The following is a 25,182-nucleotide window of genomic DNA, read 5'->3' as shown; positions in this document are numbered from 1 at the left end:
AAAACAAAGCAAATACTGAGTCTTTACTATTGTCCACGCAATTCTTCTGAAGGATATTTATTATTATTATTTACCTACTAGAGTTATATATTGAAAAAATACTTTTCACACAGTATAACTCATACTTCTGTAATTAATGTCGTGGCATATACATTTTAAGCGTTTGGTTATCAGTACATTAAACAACTAAAAGATATTAAAAAAAAGAGCCAATTTAATTCAGAGGTTAGATTGTGTGAATCTCATTCGGTTTAGATTCACACGTTTTATTGCGTGTTCTCTATTCCCCGTGAGAAAACGCACCAAATCTTCTCCTCGAGGCGGGCGGCTGAAGAATGTTTTTATTTACTACGCGAAAAAGATGTGTGGTAGAATGTATTAATCCTTAGCACGGTGAGGGCGAATAGAGCGAGCGGCTCGATGCTGATTGTGTTATAAAATTCGATTAGATTATTTCAACTGATATCACGACAGTGCGAAATCATAATCATCATATGTCGGTACGAATGTCAGTAAACGCGGACAAATAAGTTTCGAGACTCCCCAGGGCTATCAATTACAATGTTTTTTATATAAATCTCCTGGATACTAGGCGAGGGCGGCTTCCCTTGCTCGGCGGCAGTGCGTCTCTGTTGACGACATAAGTAGCGCCATTTATTACGTTTAACGTAGCGACAGAGCGCGCTGTAATAATATAACAGGCGAATAATGTTGAGCGATTCCTCGCGGTGTTTACATATTTGCCGCTTTACCGCTACCTACTTAGAAAGACCACAGCTGAAGACCTTGAGTTCATCGACGTCTGCGTATCCGGCGACCTTACTTCTATCATCAAAATTGCATCCGCGTCGCACTTGCGAAATGTTTGCATGTGTCGTGTGAAAGCTCCATGTGGTGATTCGCACGCACACATGCATGCGTAACGTTATCGAGTAATAAGTTTTATTTATAGGCGATTGCAGCGCGCCTAGCGCGGCCTCGCGGCTCCACGTCATCACATTTGCATTTGCGCGCGACCCTCATTGGAGGTCACACATGCGGCTCTTCGCCCTCTGTCACTACTGTCTGCTTCGTGGACCATCGTAGATATACATTTATCAATAAGCGTTGACTATAAATGGCAATCTTCGTCTCTTATAAAGATACGGCACACTGTAGGTAACATGTCGAATATTTCCCTCTGCTTATTGATTGATCACAAATAAATACCAAATATTTTTACAAAATGGGTCAGAGTACAGGCAAATGGCCTACGGTGTACCGTCGCTAAAAGTGCCATGTGCGTGTAGCAAAACAACCCTGTCCTCGTCTTCTCGCTTTAGAAGCGTAAAATCACCGGTACGGGCCTATCGGGTATGCATGTGCTAGAGTATCTATCGCCATTCATATTATATATTTTTAAATAAGAAGGGTCTCTTGTAGTCAAATCTAATGACAAAATCACAGATTAAAAACTCGTTTTAAGTAGTATGTAACTACATACATATATTGTAGTTACCGTGCAACTGCATTGTTTTGCTTTGTATTCTTTTACTCGTAGTGTGTGTGTGTGCGTGTGTGTGTGTGTGTGATACGAGTCAGTGTGCGTCGGTGGGCGCCGGGATCGATGTGTCGAGACTGCTCTGCCCGCGAACACGGTGACCGTTTGTGTAAGTTTTGTGCCACGTCATTTATAATCATATTGAATGTCTTTCAAATTTTAATAAATATTTGATGAAGATTATTCTTAAATATTTAAGTTTGAATTATTTGTTGTTAAATTCGATTGTTCAGTTTTTCTGTTTATTAGGTTTAAACATAAAACGAATTAGAGCTCCGGCTAAGCTCGTGTAAAGCTACAAAGTGGACACGATTACGACCAGCTGCGGCGACCGGCTTTCTAAAGCTGAATCAGATGATTTATGGCAGGTATTATATTATTATACCAAATTTGGCAACACGCTTTACGCTCTTATATTTGTATTTTTTAAATTGTATGTGTAGGTGAATGATTCTAATAGTACGAACACGTTGTTATATCCGTTTTTTTAAAACAGTGCACTTACAATAACTAACGTAACAATAATGGACACACACCATGAAGCATTTGGAAGTTTTTCTTTATGACGACAGACGAGAATTATTAAAATATATTTATGGATACTTTATACTTTGAAGATGTCTTCGACTTAAGTCAATTTCTGTTGTCTGTAGCTTCAGGCGCAATTAAAGAGCCAGTTGCGAGTGATGTGACAGTGGCTTTCATAACTGTACTATTTTATAGATTGCCACTCGGGTATCTTAGATACACTCATATACTCAAGAGGAAAAAATTTACTTATAAGCCTATTAGTCTGAGAGAACTAAAGGCAATGTCCTGATTTACTACTTATAAAAGGACAGCTAAACTGAAAGTAATAGAAACTTAAAATTTTGAGGGTGTGGACCACGTCTTTCAAGAAGGACGACGAAGCTCCAGAGAAGATCTGGTGATGTTTAGTAAATAAGAAAAATTGTAAACCGCCTCACCTAATTAAAACCAGCCCGTGGATGTGGCTTTCCGTGTAACGTCCGATAAAAACTTCAACTTCGTTCAATCGATCCGTACCAACCGGCTACTATTTGTCTCAAGATCGCAAGACGTAGCATATACCTCCGATAAGACATAGCGGATACCATTGGTTTGTAGTAGGTATTCCAGTATATTTGGCGCCGGCGAGTGAAGCAGGGGAAACGCGTAAATGGTTTTTTACAGGTAAAAGGGGTGACGTGCTGAACAGGCACTAATTTGTTATTATTTTATCTTTCGGCAGGCGTAGCCTGACCGATTTAAATTTATGTAGTTGACAGTTTATTCAAAGAAAATCATCAAATGATGGAATGGTTTTTGTTTAGAAAATTGTAATCAGTATTTATATAATCTTCCGAATTATCATTAGATGAAGTAAACTGAAACGTTCATTTATTTTACTTTAATTTAAAAAAAGAATCCGTTGGATTACGAGTCTGAGTAGAGCATTGTGGAGTCCGCGCCGTGCTGCAAAGTCTATGCCCAAAGATGTTATTCCCACTTTACCTTGTCGATTTTCATGAATAAATATTTGTATTTCCACCAATTTTACTAACTTATATATAAAAATAACACTATCTACTTTTTGGGTACCATGAATACATTTTTATAGTCATGGAATAATAACCGAATATAATAAAAATGCGATACAGGCGATCTTTCGTGTAAAAGCTTGAAATTCAAAAATAATGAATAATACAGACGGATCACATTATGTAAATACTTTTTTTTAATTAGCTGCTAGCATGTAGTTCTGTGTTGTGCTAAAATATATTAACAGCTATTCATATGTAGTTTGTTTATGCGTTGATTGGCACGCAAACAAGCGTGTCCCATGTTTTATTTACATTACTCTGACTCTTGACATTACCACTACTCCCGTGACAACATCTCTCCAGAGATTTAATACTTTGTTTGTCGTCTGTCTGTTGTCTCTCTGTCGCCTGCTGGCGGCGCACTTTCGGATAGTTAATTAATTGTGTCCATTGATTTATAGTTACTTGTGAGTTACGTCACGAAATGTATTCGAATCAGCACACGGGTGCGAGTTAACGACCTCTGCGACGCGTCACGCGAGTAACTTGTGGCGAATATTTTTTTCTCAACCCTGCTCACTAACTAGACTTAGAAGATTCTGCGAATTAGAAGATAATAGAAGTATTTTTGGTTTGGTTTTTCTGTGTGAAATATCTATTTAGGTGTACCATTCTCCCAATTACACTTAACTGGAAAATTAGAGAAGCGCTATAATCTATTTTCACATTTTTTTATTAAAGTGGGCATGGGTATAAGCAAAGTCATCACTTAACTTCGACATAAAATATGAAGATCATTCATAACATTTTTAATAAATGTGATCCATGCGCGAATTTTATCTCGAAGTCTATTCATTTATTTCTATGAATAATAATTAAGAATAACTTTTCGACCGACTCCAAAAATGAGAGCATTAAACCGGTTGTTTTAATTTCCGATCGCTTACAGATACGTAGCTTTATCGCTGCAACATTTCGTCTGTCAACGAGAATAGGCCACAGAAGTATTCATTTTTCGCCACTTGCCAGTTGTTTCGCTCGTTTGCTTCACTCCGGAATTTAAATAACACCTCGAAAGACCCTGTGGAACTATTAGTGATTCAAGAAGGAATCGATAAATATTTATTGTAAGTAGATTATATTATTCTATTTCGAAAAGAAAAATGACGGGTTTGTTCAATAGAGCGGAGCTAATTTGAATGATATTAAAGGCACAGGCGTCGAGCGGCGGCTCGGCGGTGACGAGGCAATATCGAGGATTTACATAGCTGAAAAAACTGTCCGCACACGGCCTGCATGAATAATTTATAATCGATCTATCAAGTAAGTAATATATGACGGGATAACGCGAACGCGAGAGGTCGCTGGCATCACGTCTCTTGTGTTCTGTTAATGCTAACAGATTTCAAGAGTCTGACATAACACAAATATAAATCTCTGCGTGTCTGAGCAATAATATCCTTTGCCCTTAGCTTTATATAAAATCTTGATCAAAATCTATGGACCTAAGAAGACAGTTTTTGTTTCTTTTTTATATTTCTTCGTTAGTTGTCTATTTCTAGTACATCTCCATATTAAATAATTATATTATTATTTGTGATATTATTCTTACATTGTTTTATAATTATTTTGCGTCTTTGTACAGGCGGTAGTGCATTTCGCGTCGCGGAGTAGCGATTTAAGTACCGCATCTCTTTCTCAAAAACTGCGATGTCTTTGTTCTTCGGGGCGTTTCTGTGATTACGGTCCCTAATAGCGTTACTTGAAACAGTTTCAGCCTTCCGGATGAAGGGAATGGTTGCGTCATTGTAACAGTTACGCTCATGCAACCACCAGTGATGTGTAGTAAATCATGTTCCCCGTGACACTGACACGTGACACATAGCAACAACTGTGTGAGGTACGCTATCTCTTGGAGCTGCAATTTCACAGTTACCGCACGCGCACTATGTTTATTTGAATGAACATTCCAAGTTTCTTTTTATAAAATATTTGTGTCGTATTCGTGTTTTTGTTATTCGGTCTCTTAGCTTAAGGGAATTAATAAAGAAAGTTTTTGCCTGAACTACTGACACGAAACACGAAACTAAATATATAGTTACAACAAGATGAAATTCTATGAATGCCTCCGAGGAAAGGGATTTATTCGCCGTGACCTTCTCTGTTTTTAGTTCAGAATTGCGAAAATATTTTTGATGTATTTAAGGAAGTATTTTTATACCAATAATACGAGTCCTGTGAACACATATCGATATAACTACGTAGAGGTGGAGGAGTATCTTTCCTTAATATAAGGTAAACTTTGTTAGTAATTTATTGTGCCTTAACACTGACTAATGGTTCCAAATGACGTAGTACTCGGTCAGCGATCCGGCTTTATTCCAATAGGTTAACATAATATTATATAATAGATTTAACTCATAACAGGTAAAGTTAAATTAAAGCTTGTAATAGTACACTTCCTTGTCTAAATGTAAACACTTACAAGTAATGCAATCGAGGGAGTTTCATCGGAGGAAGTCGCATGAGCCCGCACCGGTCCAGCCATATCCGCGCGAGCGCCGCGCCCCTCAGAGCGCCCGCTGACACGAGCTCTAACCGATTCGCTGATAGGTTTCTAGAAGAGTACATTATAATTAGAAATACTAGATAATATCACTCAGGAAAGTGTTATTACAGGCACAAGGGTATTAACATCTCGGATCGCGAGGTGCGACAAAGTAATGATTTATAATACTCATAGCGCTACTATTGGCGAAGGTAACATCAGGTGACCCGCCTTAACCGATTAACTCGTCCATAACCGTTTCAGTCCTGAGTGTTCTGGTATTAAATGTTGACAGGTTCCAAGTCTAGCATTCGAAAGATACAGTAGTATAATTTGTGGTGGCCGGAACTCATAAACGCGCTATTTTGCATCAAAGAATAAATAATTTATTATAAACATGTATGTATGTATGTTTGATTTTTTTTAATGATACGTATATAAAATATATTAATGCGGTTGTCGTATAAGTGTGCTCATTGCTTTGCAAGCTTTCTGGTAAATGTGGTGAAGTTGCAGGTACAAGTAATCCACGTTGTAGGTCCTTATAAAAGTAACGTCACAGCCGTAGTTTTATGTGTATGTGTATCAGTAGTACTCACAGGTCGCGCAGGCCGGCGGCGGGTTGCAGCGCGTCCGGCGGCAGCGCACTTATGTTGTTGCTGGAGACGTCCCTGTTCCGAGAGGCAAGGACAAATACATGAGAAATGTCGAAGATCAATATTGTTTGCTTCTATTTTGTTCTACTATAATTTTTTGGCACATCAACACAAATATACATATAAACCTAATCATATATGTTTTTGGGATCAGATATACATGCGTGTTCTACTAATATTGGGTAATACATGCATGTTTTCAGTTTCAGAGTAAGTCAAGTCAAAATCTTTATATGCATTACTCTTCCTAATTTATTGACAAAAAACTACACCGGTACGGAAGGAAACACCACAGAAATGAGAAGAATCTACAAAAAAACTTCACCAGGTTTTCCCCTTTTTTATTCAAATACACGGAGTGCACGCACTTTGCGCGATCAATTGCCATGGCATGGCATATATAGTAAATAAATAAGTAGTGTAATTATATGGGCGTGTATTGCCTGTTTTTGAACATTTTATGTCTTACATTTAATACACAAAATGCATCAGCATTTCTCGTATGTTTATGATATTTGTAACGTTGTCTTTCGCGTTCACTGATGTGTGTCACCCACACAACTGTGCGTGTAATTTTTGAATGATTTATAGTAATGGTTCGATAGTTGAGCGATACGGAGATGTCGAGGCGATGTGTCACTTTTTACTACGGAGAGTTGTAAGAAGTAGGACGGGGCGATACAAAGTGCGTCACATCTTCGCGTGCGGAGTTGTTAATGCTTCTTCAAGAGTCTCGTCGAACGGGAACGACGCTTTTAACTATTTATTTTTGTTACGTTATGAATTTTAAAATTGTGTTTATAATCTTACGATCTACTTATTTAATGAATGCTAAAATATTTGGACGTTAAATGTCTTTAGCACTCTTTCGTAAAATGTTTTTATTATATTTATTTAAGAGAGGAACTAATGAGCTTCGTGATGCCGAGTATTCGCTTATACATATATGTCATCATATTACGAGATATGGCGATAAAATCTCATCTAATCAGAGGCAGATGTTTAGGGTTCTCGTGTCTAAAAAATTTGTAAGCAACATTCCAAAATATGATTGTTTATAAGATTTTAAATTAACATGGTTATTTTTATTACTAACAGTATTTAAAACGGGATATTTACCATGTTTTTTATTTTTATTTGGTGGAGCTCGATATTTCGACATTATATACGAATGTCTTGTTCACGAGACTTATTCACGAGAAATATCGAGCTCCACCAAATAAAAATAAAAAACATGGTAAATATCCCGTTTTAAATACTGTTAGTAATATGATTGTTTATCACAAGACATACATAACTATATGTGGTATGTCATATACTTACAAGTTCGTATCCACTACCTACCTACCCAAGCGTATTTTTTTGGTGACACTTTTGAACAAATTACTTTAGTAGGACTTTCTGCTTGTAGTGTAGATAAAGTTCATCTAGTGCAGAATTTTACCATTAATAAAAGTGTGCGTAAAATTTAAGCTCAATCAGTCGAGTGAAACCGTTGCAAAATTGGATCGTCCAAAACTTTGACTACTTTCAAACAATTCGTATAAAAACTTGCGAGTAAACTTAAGACTTCTTAATATATAATTAATGATTTTTTTTTTAAAAGTTTGTCAATAAAGTCTTATTCTTAAGTAATGAAGCCTGCTATGCAATCTTTGTAAACACAAAGATCCTATTTATATTCATAAGAGAATCGATCGTTTTAGTTTTCAATTCAAAACTCGCCGAATTTAGATACTACATGGAAATGGCTAGTTTACAGCAGTAAGTGATCGCCTGATAGGGAGGTGCGGGTTAGAGGGGGCCGGCGGGGGAGGGCGGGGGTTCCCATGATAACGAGCGCGGTGCGTTATTGCCGCCATCCATCATCGCCCGTCAGCGCCACCGCCACTGCCACCCCTCCGGTCGCTACATCTTACGAAGGTACTTTCTAGAATTACTAGGAAATTTCCTTTCATTTTTATTGCTAGCATTTCGTTGACAAAAGACGTTATGGCTTAAGTCCATCTTTTCAAATCGGTAGGTTTGTCACTTGACACAAATTAAAAACTGTTTCAACGCAGACATCATTATAGTTATTGTCAGTTGTAAGTCAGTTGTCTGTTCAATGCCTCGACAGTTTAGTGGCTATCCTGGTTGGCTGCAGTTCATGCAGCTCGGAAAGCCGATCATCTTATGCCAGATGTGTCTCCGGTCGAGTCAGTTAGGCCTGCCGTGACGAGGTGACGAAGCACCTGTTTTACTGTTGGCAATTTACCTTTATATTAATTATTATCTTAATATTTATTATTTTTATCAGTATATTTTTATAGAATAGATTTCTAATCGAAACTTCGTCAAATATTCGATTATAATGCTCAAGCATTATCAGATGCTTAAGATAAAATGTCCAAGGACGCGACGACGTGACGAGCTCTTCGGGCTAGGTCGTAACATTCATTAAATACTTTAGTATAATTTTATATTTAATCTGGGGCAATAATATCGGGTGGCGGGGGCGTCGCTCGCACCGCCTCGCTGTTTCGCCCGCGGCCAATTATTTTGCATAACCTCTCCAGAGGCTAAACGTCATAGCGATTAATCGTATAATAAATTTGTAAACGCAAGGTTTCATGTAAATATACAAAATCGTTTAATGTGTACTGGTACAAGCAATACCGTCAAAAGTGTCAAAAGTGTCACTGTGAATGATTCCTGGCTGATCGCCATCTAGCTGTATATGCTCCGCATTTTTCCCACGTCCTCTGGCGAAGTATGCGTGGCCCGCGCGGAGCGCCGGCCTCGACCTGCGCCAGTAGTTGGGTCGCACGCGCTCGTGTGTACGACTTACATGATAAACGAAACCACACATTCTTTTTCTTTATTTCATACACGAATGTTCACCATCGACAATCAGAATATGTTTATTGTAACTAATCGCACCGAAATCTCACTGATAAAGTTATTCGTTAAGTTGGGTAAAGTAAGGCACAAATATTACAATAAAAAAATATCCTAAACAAGTGACTTCTCCGCCAGTATTTGTTTATGTTTTTCAATTTTGTTAAACATATTTGATACGGCAATGTTACCTTATCTATTAAAGGTAAATATATTCCGTCGCGGAATTTTTAGTAGTAATTATTAGCGTTCGGAAAGATCTCGCACCAATAATTTTGTCCCGATTACATTGAACAATAATAAAAAATAAGCTCTCCAAAAATATGCAACGTGTAAGCCATAGTACCTGCCGCCTTGAAATTATAAGCTATAATAATTAGAGAGTTATCTGTCAACCGAATATTTGAATTTGTGTCAAATCGAGAAAAGTAACGCGTTATACTGACGTGTGAGCGTTTACAACACGTAACACATGTTTTTTTTTTTTAAATAATAATTATATAATTACGACCACAGCACAAAATAAGCACGTAGCTGAAGTTTTGAGTAAATGTCTAGTTTCATCATTTAACACACTTGTAAGTAGAAGAAACATTTAACACTACGGACTTTGATGATTACATTTTCTCGACTTTGTCGACAGTCTTTCACAGGCGGCCTAAAATATTCAATAAGAGCAACTGGAGGCTGTGGGCCTGTCGGGTTGTTGGGAAAGGCTTGCACGCTTTACTAAGGAAATTAGTTCCAATCTTACGTTTAATGTAACAAAGCTTAGAAAATACTTTTGTTCAAGCATCGTAATTAATCGAAAAAATTACCTTTCCTAAAAAACAAAACTTTTATTTTCTTTTAACACCAAAAAGTAAGGTTATTTGTTTTTGTGTAATTCAAAATTAAACTAAATATAATATAAGTTTATTTTTATATTAGGTGTTGCTGCTTTCGATCGTGTCTGGATAGATACATGGGGCTCTACGTTTATAAAAAAGGAATACAGTCTATACATGTCTATTTCAAAGATTCACATAGAAGCTATTATATACTAAATATTTTGTTGACGTATTGGTAATTTTCTTCCGTATATAAAATAAATGAATCCTTGTATTGTTTCGAAGGGTTAGTAGTAATATCAAATCTTTATGCTGGAGATATTTGCAGTCGTCAGAAATACGTTCAAGAATTCGTTAGTACTCTTCAGATATAATACAATGACTTGTCATTCTGAGATATTCAAAACCAGTTGAAATATTAATTTATTATATATTATGGGTTTTTAATTTATTTTATGATGTATTGGTTTTATAAGTATTTAAGTACGCAACCATCGCTCAAGTCGTGTGGTTTAAATTGACGACCTAATAATTATGAACACAGAGCAGTAATTTGTAGATAAACATCGTGAATGTTTTGCGGGCTTATCATGAAGTATTTGAGCATAAGCGGATTTCCCTCACGAACTCTATCTAATGCCATTGAAGTTTTAAATTTGATCAGTTTTTGACTGCTATTCAACATATTTAAAGCTTAAATTATTTGGATTAGTGTCAAGAGAAGAATTAAATTAAATAAATACAGACGAAAATTAGCAAATAATTTCGTTTATGGTTTAATTTTCATGAAAAGGTCTAATAACTCTCAGGCACATAAACATAAATAAAATAATAAAATGAAACGAAGTAATGAATAAATGGTAATATTAAAATTTAAGGCTTCTAGATAGGTAGGATTGCATGTTAAGACATTTTTCAGATCGTATCGCGATGTAGTTATGTCCCTGCGCCAGAATAGAATGACCAAGGACAAGGAATGTGGACGGTGTAAATGGAACGGTAGAGCTAAGTTTCAAAGCATTCGTTAAGTTAAAAGTAAATTGAATACAACGGGACAACAAGGTAGTAAGAGCGGGAAGTCTGAAACGGTATTGTATCAATATCGTTTCCAAAATAACTGTTAATTTTGCAAGAAATAAAAAAGAAAATCATGTAAAATATAAGACTTTCTTATTACAGAAGTTCCTAATCCGAACTTGAGTTAAAAGGGCACAAATATTTTACGGCCTCCACTTGACTTAAGCCGCCACGGAGAATGACTTAAAAGATTACGTCGGTTAAAAAGAATTTATAATAAGCTATATGATATCATTATACTTTTACTTGTCGTCATTCATTATTAAAAATAACTATAGTATCTAGGTTTTATTTTTTACATGGAACTTGTTGAAACAAGTCTTCTGCAACGACGACGACGACGACGACGACGACTGACTGACGCGGAATACGATCGGATAATGTTTACTCGTCGACGAGTTTTGAGTGGATATTCTCGCACCGTTTCCAATTACTATAATATGTTTAATGTAGGTCACGAATAAATTGTACAAATAATATATTCCGCGCGCCGATCCAAGGAGCTTATCCTTCTTTACCGAGCCGCGCACTCGCTTCCTTCAAGTCATTCCTGCGTTAATTTCGTTAGCAGTAATTTAAAAAAAAAAGTAGTTAAACGTATGTATTTTTCAAAAAGTAATATCAATACCATATCGTTTATACTTTAAGGTAAGATTAGCTTAAGAGCGAACACATACAATACATACAATAAATAAATTCACGAAAAAAACTTTTAATGAAAACGAAATCAACGACATAAAGTAACAGGAAACGCCCCAAAACGTGAGACAACTCAATTGAGTTTTTCTTAAAATGGTATTATATATAACCGCTTCCGAACTGTTTGAAGTCGGTGCCAAGCTCGAGAAATATGATTCACTTAGCAATATACACAACTTTATCAATTCATTAAGGAATATCATTATAATCAATTACAGCTCCGAATTATGTTATAATGGCTCGTGATAGTAATACTTGCTAACGACGAGTTGGACATGTCAGTTTTTATATAGGTTGGATTTTGTACACATCTGCGTGCCGCATGCTTGGCATAGAGTTGTCAGTTTTGTAGTAAAAGACTTTTTATCATACTTTTGAAGTTTTTTAAGACGTATTAATTATTTTTATCACACTTTTCAGCTTCATTATCATATACATCTATTTATCTGTGCATGTAACGGAATCTTTAAACGTGAGTTTTACTGTTTTACTTCAAAACGTTGGACCAAATTGAAACTTTGCACACTTACCCAAGATCGATGACAATACAATAATATTGTACTACTGAGATTATCTGATGATTATCTGAACTGGAAAGTGGCTAATAAGACCCTGGAATGTCTCCTAGTAAACTCATCGATTTTGGCATCATTATATCCACTTTAATAAATTATTTACTTTTTATTTGTTATCTAAACTTAAAAGAAGACAAGTAATACATAAGACTAAGATATAGTACATCGATCGAACTTTGGAAAAAATAAATTTAAAAGGGATTTAAATCTATGATACTTTTATAATCGTGTTTACAATGGAAATGAATTTTGGCAAGTATTGCAAACATCTTATCAAACCTCTAGAAATACAATTACCATGACGGCGTTGTTGGCATGTTACGTGTTCTCTTGAATTGGACAATTGGTCGTTATCATCATATTCCATTGGTCACCTCTACATATATTAAATAAATTATAAACATGACTTTAGCTCTAAGGCCCTAACGGGTAATTATAGAGAACTGGCACGATTTTTTTTTGATATTTTTTTTTGTTAGTGCCATTATTTGATTGAGGTTCATTAACAATACGTTTGATTTCTCATCGGGTTACGAACCGGTTTTATGTTTTATTGCACATATCGCACATTCTACATTAAATAAAGTGGGTTCTCTTGTTTTTTGTCAATAATGTTATGTGAAGATTTACACACAATATGTACAATAAATCAGATTTCTTCCTTTTTAGCGTCTATAAATTACACGACGTAGCAACGTATAAAATAATCGTAATACCGGCAACTATTAATGGTATAGCATTCCAGACGAACGCTGGGCCCGAGGAATTCGCTTTATAGAGACAGGAGAATGTTACTATTGGGGCCGCGTCGGATTATTATAGGCGCGAGGCTCATCAGGCACGCGCGAGCGCCGCTTCGCGTTCACCGCACCGAGTTGTCCGTCTCCACTTTTATATGGAAACAAGTTTGAGATGTCGTAACGTTTACGAGTTCGCTTTGGGCGATCCTCTGGGTACTGTGGGTCGTTATTGTTGCTGATACGTTATGCGATTTTGCTAAGCGGCTTATCGAAACAGCACTGTAAGCGCAGTGTGCGCTGTTTCAGGATAGCTCAAAGATGGTGAGTTTTCCTTTTTGTTATGTTGTAGGAGGTGGTAAGCCGGGCCCACTAGGGGGAGGGGCTGTCGGGGGAGTGGGTGACCTGCAGCCTGCAGCTGTGTGCCCTCAGTTCTATAAATAGACAGCCTAGATCCTGTTGCGTCCGCCTGATAGCACGTTTCCGTGAGACAAAAGCTTAATTTATTTATGTTTGCGCTGATAACGTTTATCAGATTATGCGTGCAAATTTATTAAATTGAACAACGTCGCATCTAATTATGAAAATTGCTCTTAAATCATAGCGATTTCTTGACCTATTTTTCTTATCAACTGGTTCGTGGGGGGCGGCCAAATTATTTATTAATTTCCTTTTCTGTAGGTAAATCATCAGGCGCTGCGTCGGTAATGAGGGGAGGCGAGCGGGAGGAGTACGAGCTCCTAATGGCATTATCATATTACCATCGATTACCTTCGAAACCGGCGCAAAATACTTTACTAAATTAACTGTTTCTTTGATATATTCGTTTACTAGATCTTTGCGGAGAACAATATTGATCTTTAACGAAAACATTTCTAATATTGCGACTGAAGCTTACGCAATTTAGTAATTGCCATTTTTAAAATTTCAAACTCATTCGTATACATTGAGCGCTTTGGAGGCACGGAGGTTGAAAAATGGTAGGCATTTCTTGCGTTAATTAAAAGCAACCGGGTGTGACGCGACCTTCTTTATCCTCATCGTTAATCGCGTCGTCCTTCCGCTGCTCCACGAAATCACGAAAGAACTAGTTTATTGTTATTCTCATCACCAGATTAACATTTATATCGAGTGTAAAATAAAACACCTTTTCAAAATAATTTAAAATTAAATGTGAATTGAGCGCAGGACTAATCTCGGAATAATCAGTTTTATATAATATAATGTACATATTACAACAGACTTGAGCTTATCGTGTTGTATTTACTTCCACGAGTATTTGTCAATTTGGTCAAAATTTTTATGACCTATTTGATATTTTTTTCTTCAACAATTTTATCCACATAAATATACAAATGATTAAAATTAAATGTCTTCCTGTGATTTCAAAAGTTGTTTAGAAATAAGCCTCCTTTGAGGTTAATATGGCTGTTTGCGAGTTACTAAGTTTTGGCTTTCCGTCTCTATGTCCTGGTGTAATCTTCAAAACAAATTGAAATAATTATTATAAGGTATATTCCAAGGTAACATTAGGTAAATCTGTTTAATATTTGGTGAGTCATTCACAATATACAATGGTTAGACTGCTGAGTGGTGCGGCTTTCATTTAAATTACAATTTTAATTTTATTTTCAAAGCCGAAACCACGAACCTCCCTTTTCGCCATCAAATTTCAAAGTATGCAAACAATCAAAACATGAAACAAAATATGCAAATAATTATGTATCTTCAGTCACATAATGTCTTTAACAAAAACATTTTAAATTGTGGATATTTTTCATGTAAATATTCAAGTTGTAGTATAATATTACTCGTACTAGAATATAAATTTACTTTACAAGCAAATCATTCATGAAATCACCGTCGTTCCCGACGTTCTCTAGATATTTTTCTGTTTTCGTTTACAACGCAACGTTCCCGTGTTGAAACCGTGAAGGATTAATCGGTTTATCTTGTCTTATATTTAATTTGTTGCACTGACTGTTACTTTCTAGTGCACAACAACCGACAGTGCAGTCGGTTCTCAATTATATACAAAAGGTACACAAGGCCTGGGACCTTTGTACTCAACTCTGCATTTCGAATTGCAACTCAAAGGCGACCGTAAGTTTTTTCATACGAGCTTTGATCATAATTCTTCTCAAAATCAAAATAACTTATTCTATATCGTGTGCCGCTAAACCAATAGAGTCGTAATATTTATTACGACGTAATGTATAATAAATAGAACAGATTGTAAAACACTGGATTGTACTGTCACAGAAAAACTCTTTTGGTAACACAGCACATGTAACACATACATACATATTAATTACTAAATCAGAAATAAGTTACAATGATAATATATTGTAACACTAGTATAAATACATATATATGCCAGCCATGCACAAGGGCTATGTGGTCATATAATTTTCTCACTGGAAAAACTCATTACGCGTTTCCCCCACCTAAAATGGGGGTGCGTCCTAGTAGACCGGAATACCCACTAAAAAACCAGCAGTTCTCTCTCCGTCTTTTCCACAGGATCGCTTCCGCACGTTACTTAGTTTATAATGCTCATACTATTAATCCGAATCCGTAACTGGAGGCTAGTATGTAGTAATTATGCGCGAGTACCGAGTGACGCAGCAGAGCAGTCGGTATGGCGACAGTGAAACGAAGAGTCGAAGACTCGATATCTTCGGTAACCGTGTGCGTGTTCTGTGCATTGAGAGTTTCACGACATACTCATCCGTTTCAGATGTAGGGATTGCATACTCCGACACATAACCCTTCGAATGTCCACAGGGCTGGATTGAGAGATCCGGTGTTCCTGGGGCAACAAGGAGCGGAGGCCAATAATTATTATTTTATAAATTAATCCGAACAATTTCTGTAAGGCGGCATTCAAACTCGTCGGAATTATATTTTTCTCTATTGTGGCACCCCTCTTGTGGAGGAACCGGGGCGGTTGCTCTGGAATCCCTCCCCTAAATCCGACCCTGTCTGATCGAACATAACATACATGAAACTAAAACCCCAAAATGAAGTAAAGAAATATGTTATAAGTTAATGTATCGAAAGCACGACGACTGAGAAATGTACCGAGCAGTAAACGAATCGGGGATCGGAATAGAAATAATCGACACTACGTCGACATTTCTGTTTTAATTAAATAGCAATACAGTATGAGAGTAAACAAAACGTACGTAAATATAGTCAATAAAGCGCCGACGTAGATGTTCAAGTCAGTTGTTGGTTTTTTCCATGTCAACAAAAAATTAGCACCAGTAAACTTGTTTTAGTTAAAACTACTATAACCTATTATTGGTCGAAGCCTTAGATTGAACGTATGTCAACGCTATCATGTATCGACAATAAATAGATTGTATTAAGATAGTACTAATAGTGGAATGAACATAAAAGTAAGCATTTATTGGAAATATTTTAAAAAAAAGATAAAAACCTCCTTTTATCAAAACGGAGCTAAGAGCTACTGGCGAGGTGACCAGTAGCTCTCAGATCCATTTTGATGAGACAGTTTGCTTTACTTGCAAATTATTACAAAAAATAATAGTAAGGAAGACATCAACGCAATACTTTTTTGACTTATAAATAAAAAAATAAGTGCCAACGGCGTCGTAAGTCGTAAAGCAAAGTTATGTTAATTAATTGACGCCCCTAACATCGGCACGAGGAAGTCGTTAAACCACAACTAATTACTTGATCTTTGAACTTAACCAAGGAAGTTGGAATTGACGCGATATATTACAAAATTGGCGTAATTGAATTAATATCCGTAACCAGGATATTAGTACGAGTCGCCATACTTACAGGATAAGAAGGCGTTCGTGCAGCGGCGGCAGCGCGTGTAGGCCGGCGGCCCGGCACGAGAGCCGCGCGCCGCCCTCGGCGCAGGCGCAGGCTGGCGGCACCGTAGCTGGGCAAGCCGCCGTTGCCGCCGCCAACGCCACCACCAGCGCCAGCGCCGCCGCCATGCTTCACCTTGCGCCTCCATTCGCGCCGCTGTGTCGCCTCGAAAGAAACCCTCTCATCCTATCGTCAAACTTCCACTTGCCTAGCGGTTAAATTTTTTTTCAAATCTCGAAAACAATGTTTTGCATTTGCTTATATCTGAGCCTTGGGAAGGCTGTTTTTTCAAAACAAAGTTATATTTTCGATAAAATATTAAGCGGTATCGCGTGATAAATAGCGTTAAATCTTCAACCGTTACACACAAGCGTATTTTGCGACGGTGCGACGCGTACTGGCGGACGCGGAGGCCGGAGACCGGAGTCGCTCAGCGCGAGCCGGGGGGCGGCGCCGGTGCCGCAGAGTCTGGCCCCGCACTAGCCAACGCCGCCGCCTCTGCGCACCTTCTGTTCGCAGCATAACTTTTAACAAATAAACAGTACGTCGTCCAAACAAAAGATGTTTACAGTTTTAATGTGGAAATAACAGTTTTCTCTTACGCGGTAACTAGTCAAAGCTAAAATTAATGTTCGTGAGATATTGAGTGTTTATTTTATATATATTACGCGCTTTCGTTGTTGGGGCGCCTATTGTATACCTGCTGCAATAATTTAATTCTAATCAAAGTCATCATCACTCTATCTATATCTTTCTGCTGCTGCTTACAGCAGAAACTTGAACTTGTAACTTTTTTGTAGAATAGGGGTGCAATGCAACTTACAAAAACACAAATATTATTAAAGTTTTGTAAATTTGAACGCTAGCAATAAACTTTTTGTGTATGCGTATAAGACGATAATATCCAGAAAACTTTCGTAGAGTTATAATTCTGAATGCTTGATAATAATAATAATTTACTATTATGCTCTAAAAGTTCTAGTAGGCACAGCGTCATGACCTTTTGTTATTTGAAGGATTGTCCAAACCATAAAAAAGTATAGTTGTAGAGTCTAGAGTTTGCCACTATTATTGATTTTTTAAATCGACACGTTGAATTGTTATTATAAATATTGTCATAAGGCCGACTTGCTTAATTAAAATAACTCGGTTGTGGATGTACTCATATACACCGACAAATCGTCAACTCGTGGGAACTAAGACCTTGTGCCAGTAAATACACTCTCTCACTCACCCTTTACGCCGAAATACAACAATACTAAGCTTACTGAGTGAAGGTGTTGTCGCTAACTGGAAAAGTCCCACAATGCGCGTTATTTGTTTTCAACGGTTCTAATTTATGGCAATTGAGACTGACTATTTTAAATGCGTTTGAAATACTTTTTTTTTGTGAAGGTAATATTGATCTCGTTTGATTATTATTTATATATCTAGATAGTCTGTCAAAGCTGAGAACGCGTCTAAGAAAATAGTGACCAAACGTAAGTATCGCACTCCAATATAAGGTATAACTGTTCAAATCTTCAACTTCATAATAAGGTTGGTCCGTCTGTTTTTGTTCTTTTGTAGTTGGACACTATACTAGAGATTTTTTAGTTATCTATTATTATTTTTTACTTATCTTAATAAATTCGGACACTGTTTCTGTAATGGGTAATAATTTACTAAGAACTTTCATTATTATTTACTAAGAACTTCTATTTTTACAAAAATGTCCAATTGCATTCTTCGATACTGCAAAAAAATATCAGAGAACAATAGAATCTTCTGAACTGCTATAAATAATGCCTAATAATTAATAGTTTCTGTCTATACATTACACTGACGCCATTTAACTAGCTTGAAGAACTTGTATTATTAAAATCGCATATAACAACACCTAGACCCGAAACAAACACGTCGAGGTGAAGTTTCAACCGCCGTCGAAGTCGACTGTCATATTAGTATTATTATTTTAATACGTACAAAGCACACGCCTGTTTAACAAATATTGTTTATAACACAACCCGTCTTCCGGTACCCTGGCTGTACTGGCTCACCTTCTGTTTCATTAATTAAATAAGGTGTGTAATTACTAATTGTACCTACATTTAAATATGAATACAAATCGAGAAACAAGACGTCCTCTTATGTGCAACTTTTAAGCTTAACATTACTTCAAAGTGCCTTTTCAACTTGGCATTTCGTTTATCGAAATTAAAAAAATTACGCAGGTTCTGATCCCACTTTTTAGCAAATACACTAAGGAGAGTACACAACTTTTTTCCTGATTCCGGAAATACTAGTGTATCGAGGGGTTCTATGTATAAGGGTCAAAGCGCAAACTCATAACATTTCAATTGGGGCTCTCAAAGATTCCATTTGATTCTTTTTACACGCTACAACTAAATTTATGAAACTGCATGTTAACTATGACATGTTATTATATCGCTTATTAAAGCTGTTATTGTGTTTCAATACATATTTTAAATTTCTAAAATTATATTGTGTCTATATTTGTTAACTTTTATTATTTTTATTTAACCGCAAAAAGAAGTAAAAATGACAAAGTGTCACTCTGGGCCTGTTTCTGTAGGAGAAATTTCATGAAGTACAATGAATCGGTCATTTCCTATATTTTAACATTAAAACCGGTATATTCTACCTAAATTTATTGTTTTTTTTTCCTTAACTAAAGTCAAATCTTTTGAAATGAAAAACTTGTATATTTTTAAATGCTATCGACAAATTCATAATTTACTCGAATTCGTGCTGTAGAATCGAGTACCCCGATATTTTTCATATAAAACAATTAGATTCTCACCATTAACTGCGGTAAAATTCTAAAAAATATGAAAATGAATTGAGGCAAAAATGTAAAAAAAATAAGTTGAATCATCTCACTAAATAATAACTGTTTGAAAAAAATTCAAACATGTCACAAATTTTAATATTTCTCACAAAGTCTAATTAAACTTCAACGACCTAACCAATTTCGACCTTTATCTAAGAAAAAACTAAAAAAAAAATAACTCAATAATTCTTATACTCGCATACTTAATCATTAGAGTTTGGCACTTTTAATTCAGTATACATATATTAACTGTTTAAGACTATTAGCTCAGGCAAATCTCTAAAAAATCTCCAGCATCTCACTATTTCGTATATTTCTCAATAATTAGACTATGGCAACATCACCTGACGGAAATCTGTAAAAAACTTTTCTAGCATTTTAGCAATTTAGATATTCCTCATACTAAATAATAGTGTGCGATAATATTGCCAAACACTGCAATGTTATCTCATCAAAAGTCTGAACAGAATTCCAATATCTCACCAATTTCGATATTTCAAATCAAATCAAATCAAAATACTCTTTATTGTACACCAATAAACAGATACTTAAGTAACGTTCAAAAAAGATGCAAAAGAGGCGGCGTCATCGCTAAAACAGCGATCTCTTAAGGATGCCTATAAGAGATCGCTTTTCTTTCCTCAAGGAAAGAGATAGAAAGAGGTAGGGGAGGACATAGCATATATAAACATAATATATAAATGCACTAGCTGTTGCCCGTGGTTTTGCTCGTGTGGAAATTGATAATATATAATTTAACAGACTAATTTAAAATATGACATTAATTTAAGACCTCTTTGTATACAACATTTGTGGTACAACTTTCGTGGGCTAGATCCACCAGACTGTTCGTAAAGCTCACTCTCGAACAGGCTATTTAGAATTTTCCATTCGAAAAACAGTATTCTCGTAGGTCTACTCCAGCCATTTTAAAGATTTGACCTTGTGCTTTATTAATTGTCATGGCGAAGCAGGCTTTAAGCGCGAACTGTACTCTCTTGAACTTAAAAAGGTATTCTGAAGGTATCAAAGATATTCGTGGAATATATACTGTTTCTCATCCATCCATCATCCAGTGATAGCTGTAGTCTCTATGACATTACGATTGAGTGCTGTTACTATTAGTCTGGTGCTATTGCATAATGTTGGAGGTCTTAAATCCCTCTGTAACAATATTGGCAATCTTAAAAAAATATGGACTTCAAGACTAACATATATACTAAATTTCAACCTCTATTTTAACCCTTAGGGGTAGTATCTAGAAATGTTTAAATACGTACTCATTTCTAATTAGTATCCCAAAAATAAAGTTTCATGTTTCTAACTTCAAAAATGGCGAATGTCTCCAGGGGTTAATTCAACACTGTAACGATTCAAAAGTGCTCTTGTGAGCCTACTTGAATAAAGAAAAAATTGATTATGTTTTAAAACAAATAAAAATTATTTACATAATACAGGTCAGGTAAGAAATCACAGTGACGCTTAGTACTACTAGTATTTGCCTAGTCTCTCGATACTTATAAAGTTCAAAAAAATTAACTTCGAATATTAGATAGTTTACTAAAAAAGACACAAATAATATAAATGCTTCATCCCCGATTCGCTGCTGCTGGAAACAATACGACGAGAATGTTTGTTACGTTTTCGTAATTTGTTTTTAGTGGAACGCCCAAGAGTTTTGACCTCGGAAAATGGTTACAGTAAATGATTTTTTTTGGTTGAGGTGGCATTTTCTTCTTAATATTATTACTTTCAAAGTTTACCAAAAACTTTTTGTGCTTTTTTAATTTTTTTATTGAAAAAAGATAAAAAAAAATATTTAAAAGAAAAATGAACTTCTCCTCAAGATTTTTTATTTCTTCGTGTGGTAATAAATAATAAATAACGTAATTTGATTAAAAACTGCAATTAATATTAAAGAATTGAATAATTGGTAGATAAGTAAAATAAAAAATGATAAAAATTAATAAAACGCTGTAAATATTGTTACTTTTTATTTATTATAGGTTTCAAAAAAACCATTTACCAGTATTATGGCTAATAAGCATAGTGGCATACTATGTGAAAAATTAGGTTCATCATCCGAAACGAACTCATATTTGGGTGTAATTATAAAAATAGGCAGAGGAGTAACCACTTTGAGGGTTGCTTCGAGCGAACGACAGAATGGATTATTACCTCACCTGCAAACTAAATTCCAACCATTATATATTAACAGAAAATTGGTACAATTAAATACACAATAATAAAAAAAGAAGCGGAATTTCAAATAAAAGCGAAATTTTTAGAAGGGACATAAGAGCTCAAGTTTACGATTATGAAAATTACACAGCAATTTTCAATCCGTCAATTCTGCAATCTTTAAAGTTTATATTGTCAGAAAAATTTAAAAAAAGTGTCATTACAAAAAAGGAAAAAGAAATTAAAATAATTGAAGTGGAAGAGAATATTTGACGCAGATCAATGACTTAAAATGCCTAAATAAACCAAAATTTTATTTTAAATCTATTATTCCATTTGCCCACTTATTACGCTTATAGAAAAATATACGTTAAATTAATTTTGATATAAAAAATCATTTTGCAGCCTAATATGCCTCATACTATTTGAATCAATTATTATTATTTTTTTTCTTTTTAAAAATCGAAAGCACAAATTTTCAATAAGTCAACTTTTTCATTTATGTTATTAGCTAAACATTCCATTTTATTATTTATTTTTTCCTCCCCTGTAACAAAAGTCCGAGGTTTGCATGATTTTGACGCTCTAGGCACTCCACTATCTCTAGTTTTCTCATTTTATGACGAATGTATTGTATTGTTCTTTCCTGCATTCTTCTATATTTTAATAAGATTCAAACAAACTACCGCTATGTCCTAGAATCGGTATTACCATCACAGAAACAAAATATGCACATTTTAAATCTCTGAAAGTACATGTTTAAGGATTTTTATTTTTAACATATGAGTATTTTTTTGTTTTTTTTTTTATTGTTTTTTTTCTATAGAGTATTTGTGCTGCAGAAGAGGGCTATTCGCGCAATCTATAACCTAGGAGCCAAGGAATCATTAAGGTATAAATTTAAAGAAATTAAGATATTAAGTGTTGCTTCTCAATATATATTCTGTAATGTTTTGTATGTACGGAAAAATATTAATGTTTTTATGAGAAAATGTGATTGCTGTTACTCGACTGCATAGAGTCAGTAACTCTTTTGTGGGGCAATGTGTACGCTTCTACAACAGGATCCCAGAACGCGTTCAAAATGCTTCTGTTGCCAAATTTAAAAAAAATTGTTAAGGAACGCTTGTGTGCGAAAGGTTATTATACAATTAGTGAGTTTATGTTTGATAACACACCTTGGGAATGAAACGATCGCCTCCTGGCTGTTTCTATTCGTATACAATTATGTATGTAATTAATTTGACAAAAAAAAAAAAGACCCGCTGAGTTTCTTTCGCCAGTTCTTCTCAGGTTAGGATGTTACTTTTTCTGAACCGGTGGAAGTGTTTAATTTGACCATCAATAAGTAAGTGTAATGCTTCAATGTTGAATAAAGGAATTTTGAGTTTTGAGTTTTTTTTTTTTTTTTGAGTCTACGTCTTTATTATTATATTTTATAAGATAAAAGTCTAAAACGCGTAAAACTTTTATTAAAATAATTATTTGTAAGCATAATACTGTTATTTATCAGGATATAGGATATTTAATAAACTTTTGATTGCTTTAGTCTTCGGAAGATAAGTGATAATAGATACTAAATGTATATATGGGCGCTCGGCCGTGCTGCCATCTGGTTTCAGTGAATGTAACAAATCAAAACACAAATATATCCATGGACGTTTGCCGTGCTGCCATCTGTTGTCAATATATGTAACAAATCAAATAAAAGTTATAATTTGTACAGCGACATCTATCAGGTAATTTGGGACTTAATAATATAGGAAATGTTATTATCTACTTTTAGCAATAAAGTAAGTAGAATGTAGAATAATAAATTGTAATTCATATTTTAAAATCAATCTTAGATAATACTAAGTTATATTTCTTATTTTGGTATGTAGAATGTATCAAGAAAGTCATTAACATTATTTTGTTTTGTACATATGGCGTTAAGCCTATGATTTCCGGACAGATTTATTATAATTTGATAACGAATTAAATAAATTAAGATTAATTAGAAGTTTCGGCTATGGCAATTATTAACTAAAAATGTTTAAATAATTTAGAAATATAAATGTGATAAATTTTTGTCATAAAATTTGTTTTAATATTTTTGAAATATAAATATGATTTCTTTTTGTCAAGTAATGTGTAAATTTGATTAGTCCGGTATATTTTTTAATATATATAATGACAAAAAATTTAGCTAATTACAACATATTTGTATTTTTAATTAAGATCAAAAATAACTATATTTTTTTTTTTTTATTATAATAAGCCATTAATAGTTATTATGTAATATTACAAACAAAATAAATATGGTCTTGATGTTGATTTAAAAAAACGATGTCGTAGTTTAGTAAGAGGAAAAGTAAGTTTGGGCCGGCCTGCCTCCAACAATTGTTGAACTATTCAGAACATTAAATTTATTATTAAATATAACTGCAAATATAATTAATTTGAAGTAAGTAGTTTTACAGTTTTATTTTAGAATTAGTTTATTATGTGGATGATTATAATGTGGATACAAATATCCGTTTTAGGTCTGCACTCTTGCACCAACCAAGTCTTGTTAAAACGACGCCGTATATAGTAATACAACTTTGATAAAAAATAAAAATTAAGTGTTAGGATAGCAGTACTGAAGAACGGTAGGTAGGTAGGTAGGTAGGTAGGTAGGTAGGTAGGTAGGTAGGTAGGTAGGTAGGTAGGTAGGTAGGTAGGTAGGTAGGTAGGTAGGTAGGTAGGTAGGTAGGTAGGTAGGTAGGTAGGTAGGTAGGTAGGTAGGTAGGTAGGTAGGTAGGTAGGTAGGTAGGTAGGTAGGTAGGTAGGTAGGTAGGTAGGTAGGTAGGTAGGTAGGTAGGTAGGTAGGTAGGTAGGTAGGTAGGTAGGTAGGTAGGTAGGTAGGTAGGTAGGTAGGTAGGTAGGTAGGTAGGTAGGTAGGTAGGTAGGTAGGTAGGTAGGTAGGTAGGTAGGTAGGTAGGTAGGTAGGTAGGTAGGTAGGTAGGTAGGTAGGTAGGTAGGTAGGTAGGTAGGTAGGTAGGTAGGTAGGTAGGTAGGTAGGTAGGTAGGTAGGTAGGTAGGTAGGTAGGTAGGTAGGTAGGTAGGTAGGTAGGTAGGTAGGTAGGTAGGTAGGTAGGTAGGTAGGTAGGTAGGTAGGTAGGTAGGTAGGTAGGTAGGTAGGTAGGTAGGTAGGTAGGTAGGTAGGTAGGTAGGTAGGTAGGTAGGTAGGTAGGTAGGTAGGTAGGTAG

At 35.3% G+C, this 25,182-nt stretch overlaps 1 protein-coding gene across 1 annotated transcript in view; it reads right to left on the bottom strand.

Moving 5' to 3' along the window:
- Positions 1-17,273, bottom strand: part of LOC113402253 (lutropin-choriogonadotropic hormone receptor) — a 44,799-nt gene extending 27,526 nt beyond the window's left edge. The window contains exons 1-3 of the mRNA XM_026642446.2: positions 16,900-17,273; positions 6,232-6,303; positions 5,570-5,701 (exon numbers count right to left, since the gene is read on the bottom strand). Of these exons, the coding sequence (XP_026498231.2) occupies positions 5,570-5,701; positions 6,232-6,303; positions 16,900-17,063 (368 nt within the window). The 5' untranslated portion in view covers positions 17,064-17,273. The remainder of the gene's footprint in view (positions 1-5,569; positions 5,702-6,231; positions 6,304-16,899) is intronic.
- Between the last annotated feature and the right edge of the window lie 7,909 nt (positions 17,274-25,182).

Source organism: Vanessa tameamea, chromosome 22, assembly GCF_037043105.1.
Source record: "Vanessa tameamea isolate UH-Manoa-2023 chromosome 22, ilVanTame1 primary haplotype, whole genome shotgun sequence".
Classification (NCBI taxonomy): domain Eukaryota; kingdom Metazoa; phylum Arthropoda; class Insecta; order Lepidoptera; family Nymphalidae; genus Vanessa; species Vanessa tameamea.
The sequence above is the reverse complement of the archived record's forward strand: the minus strand, read 5'-3'. Positions and strand labels throughout refer to the sequence as shown.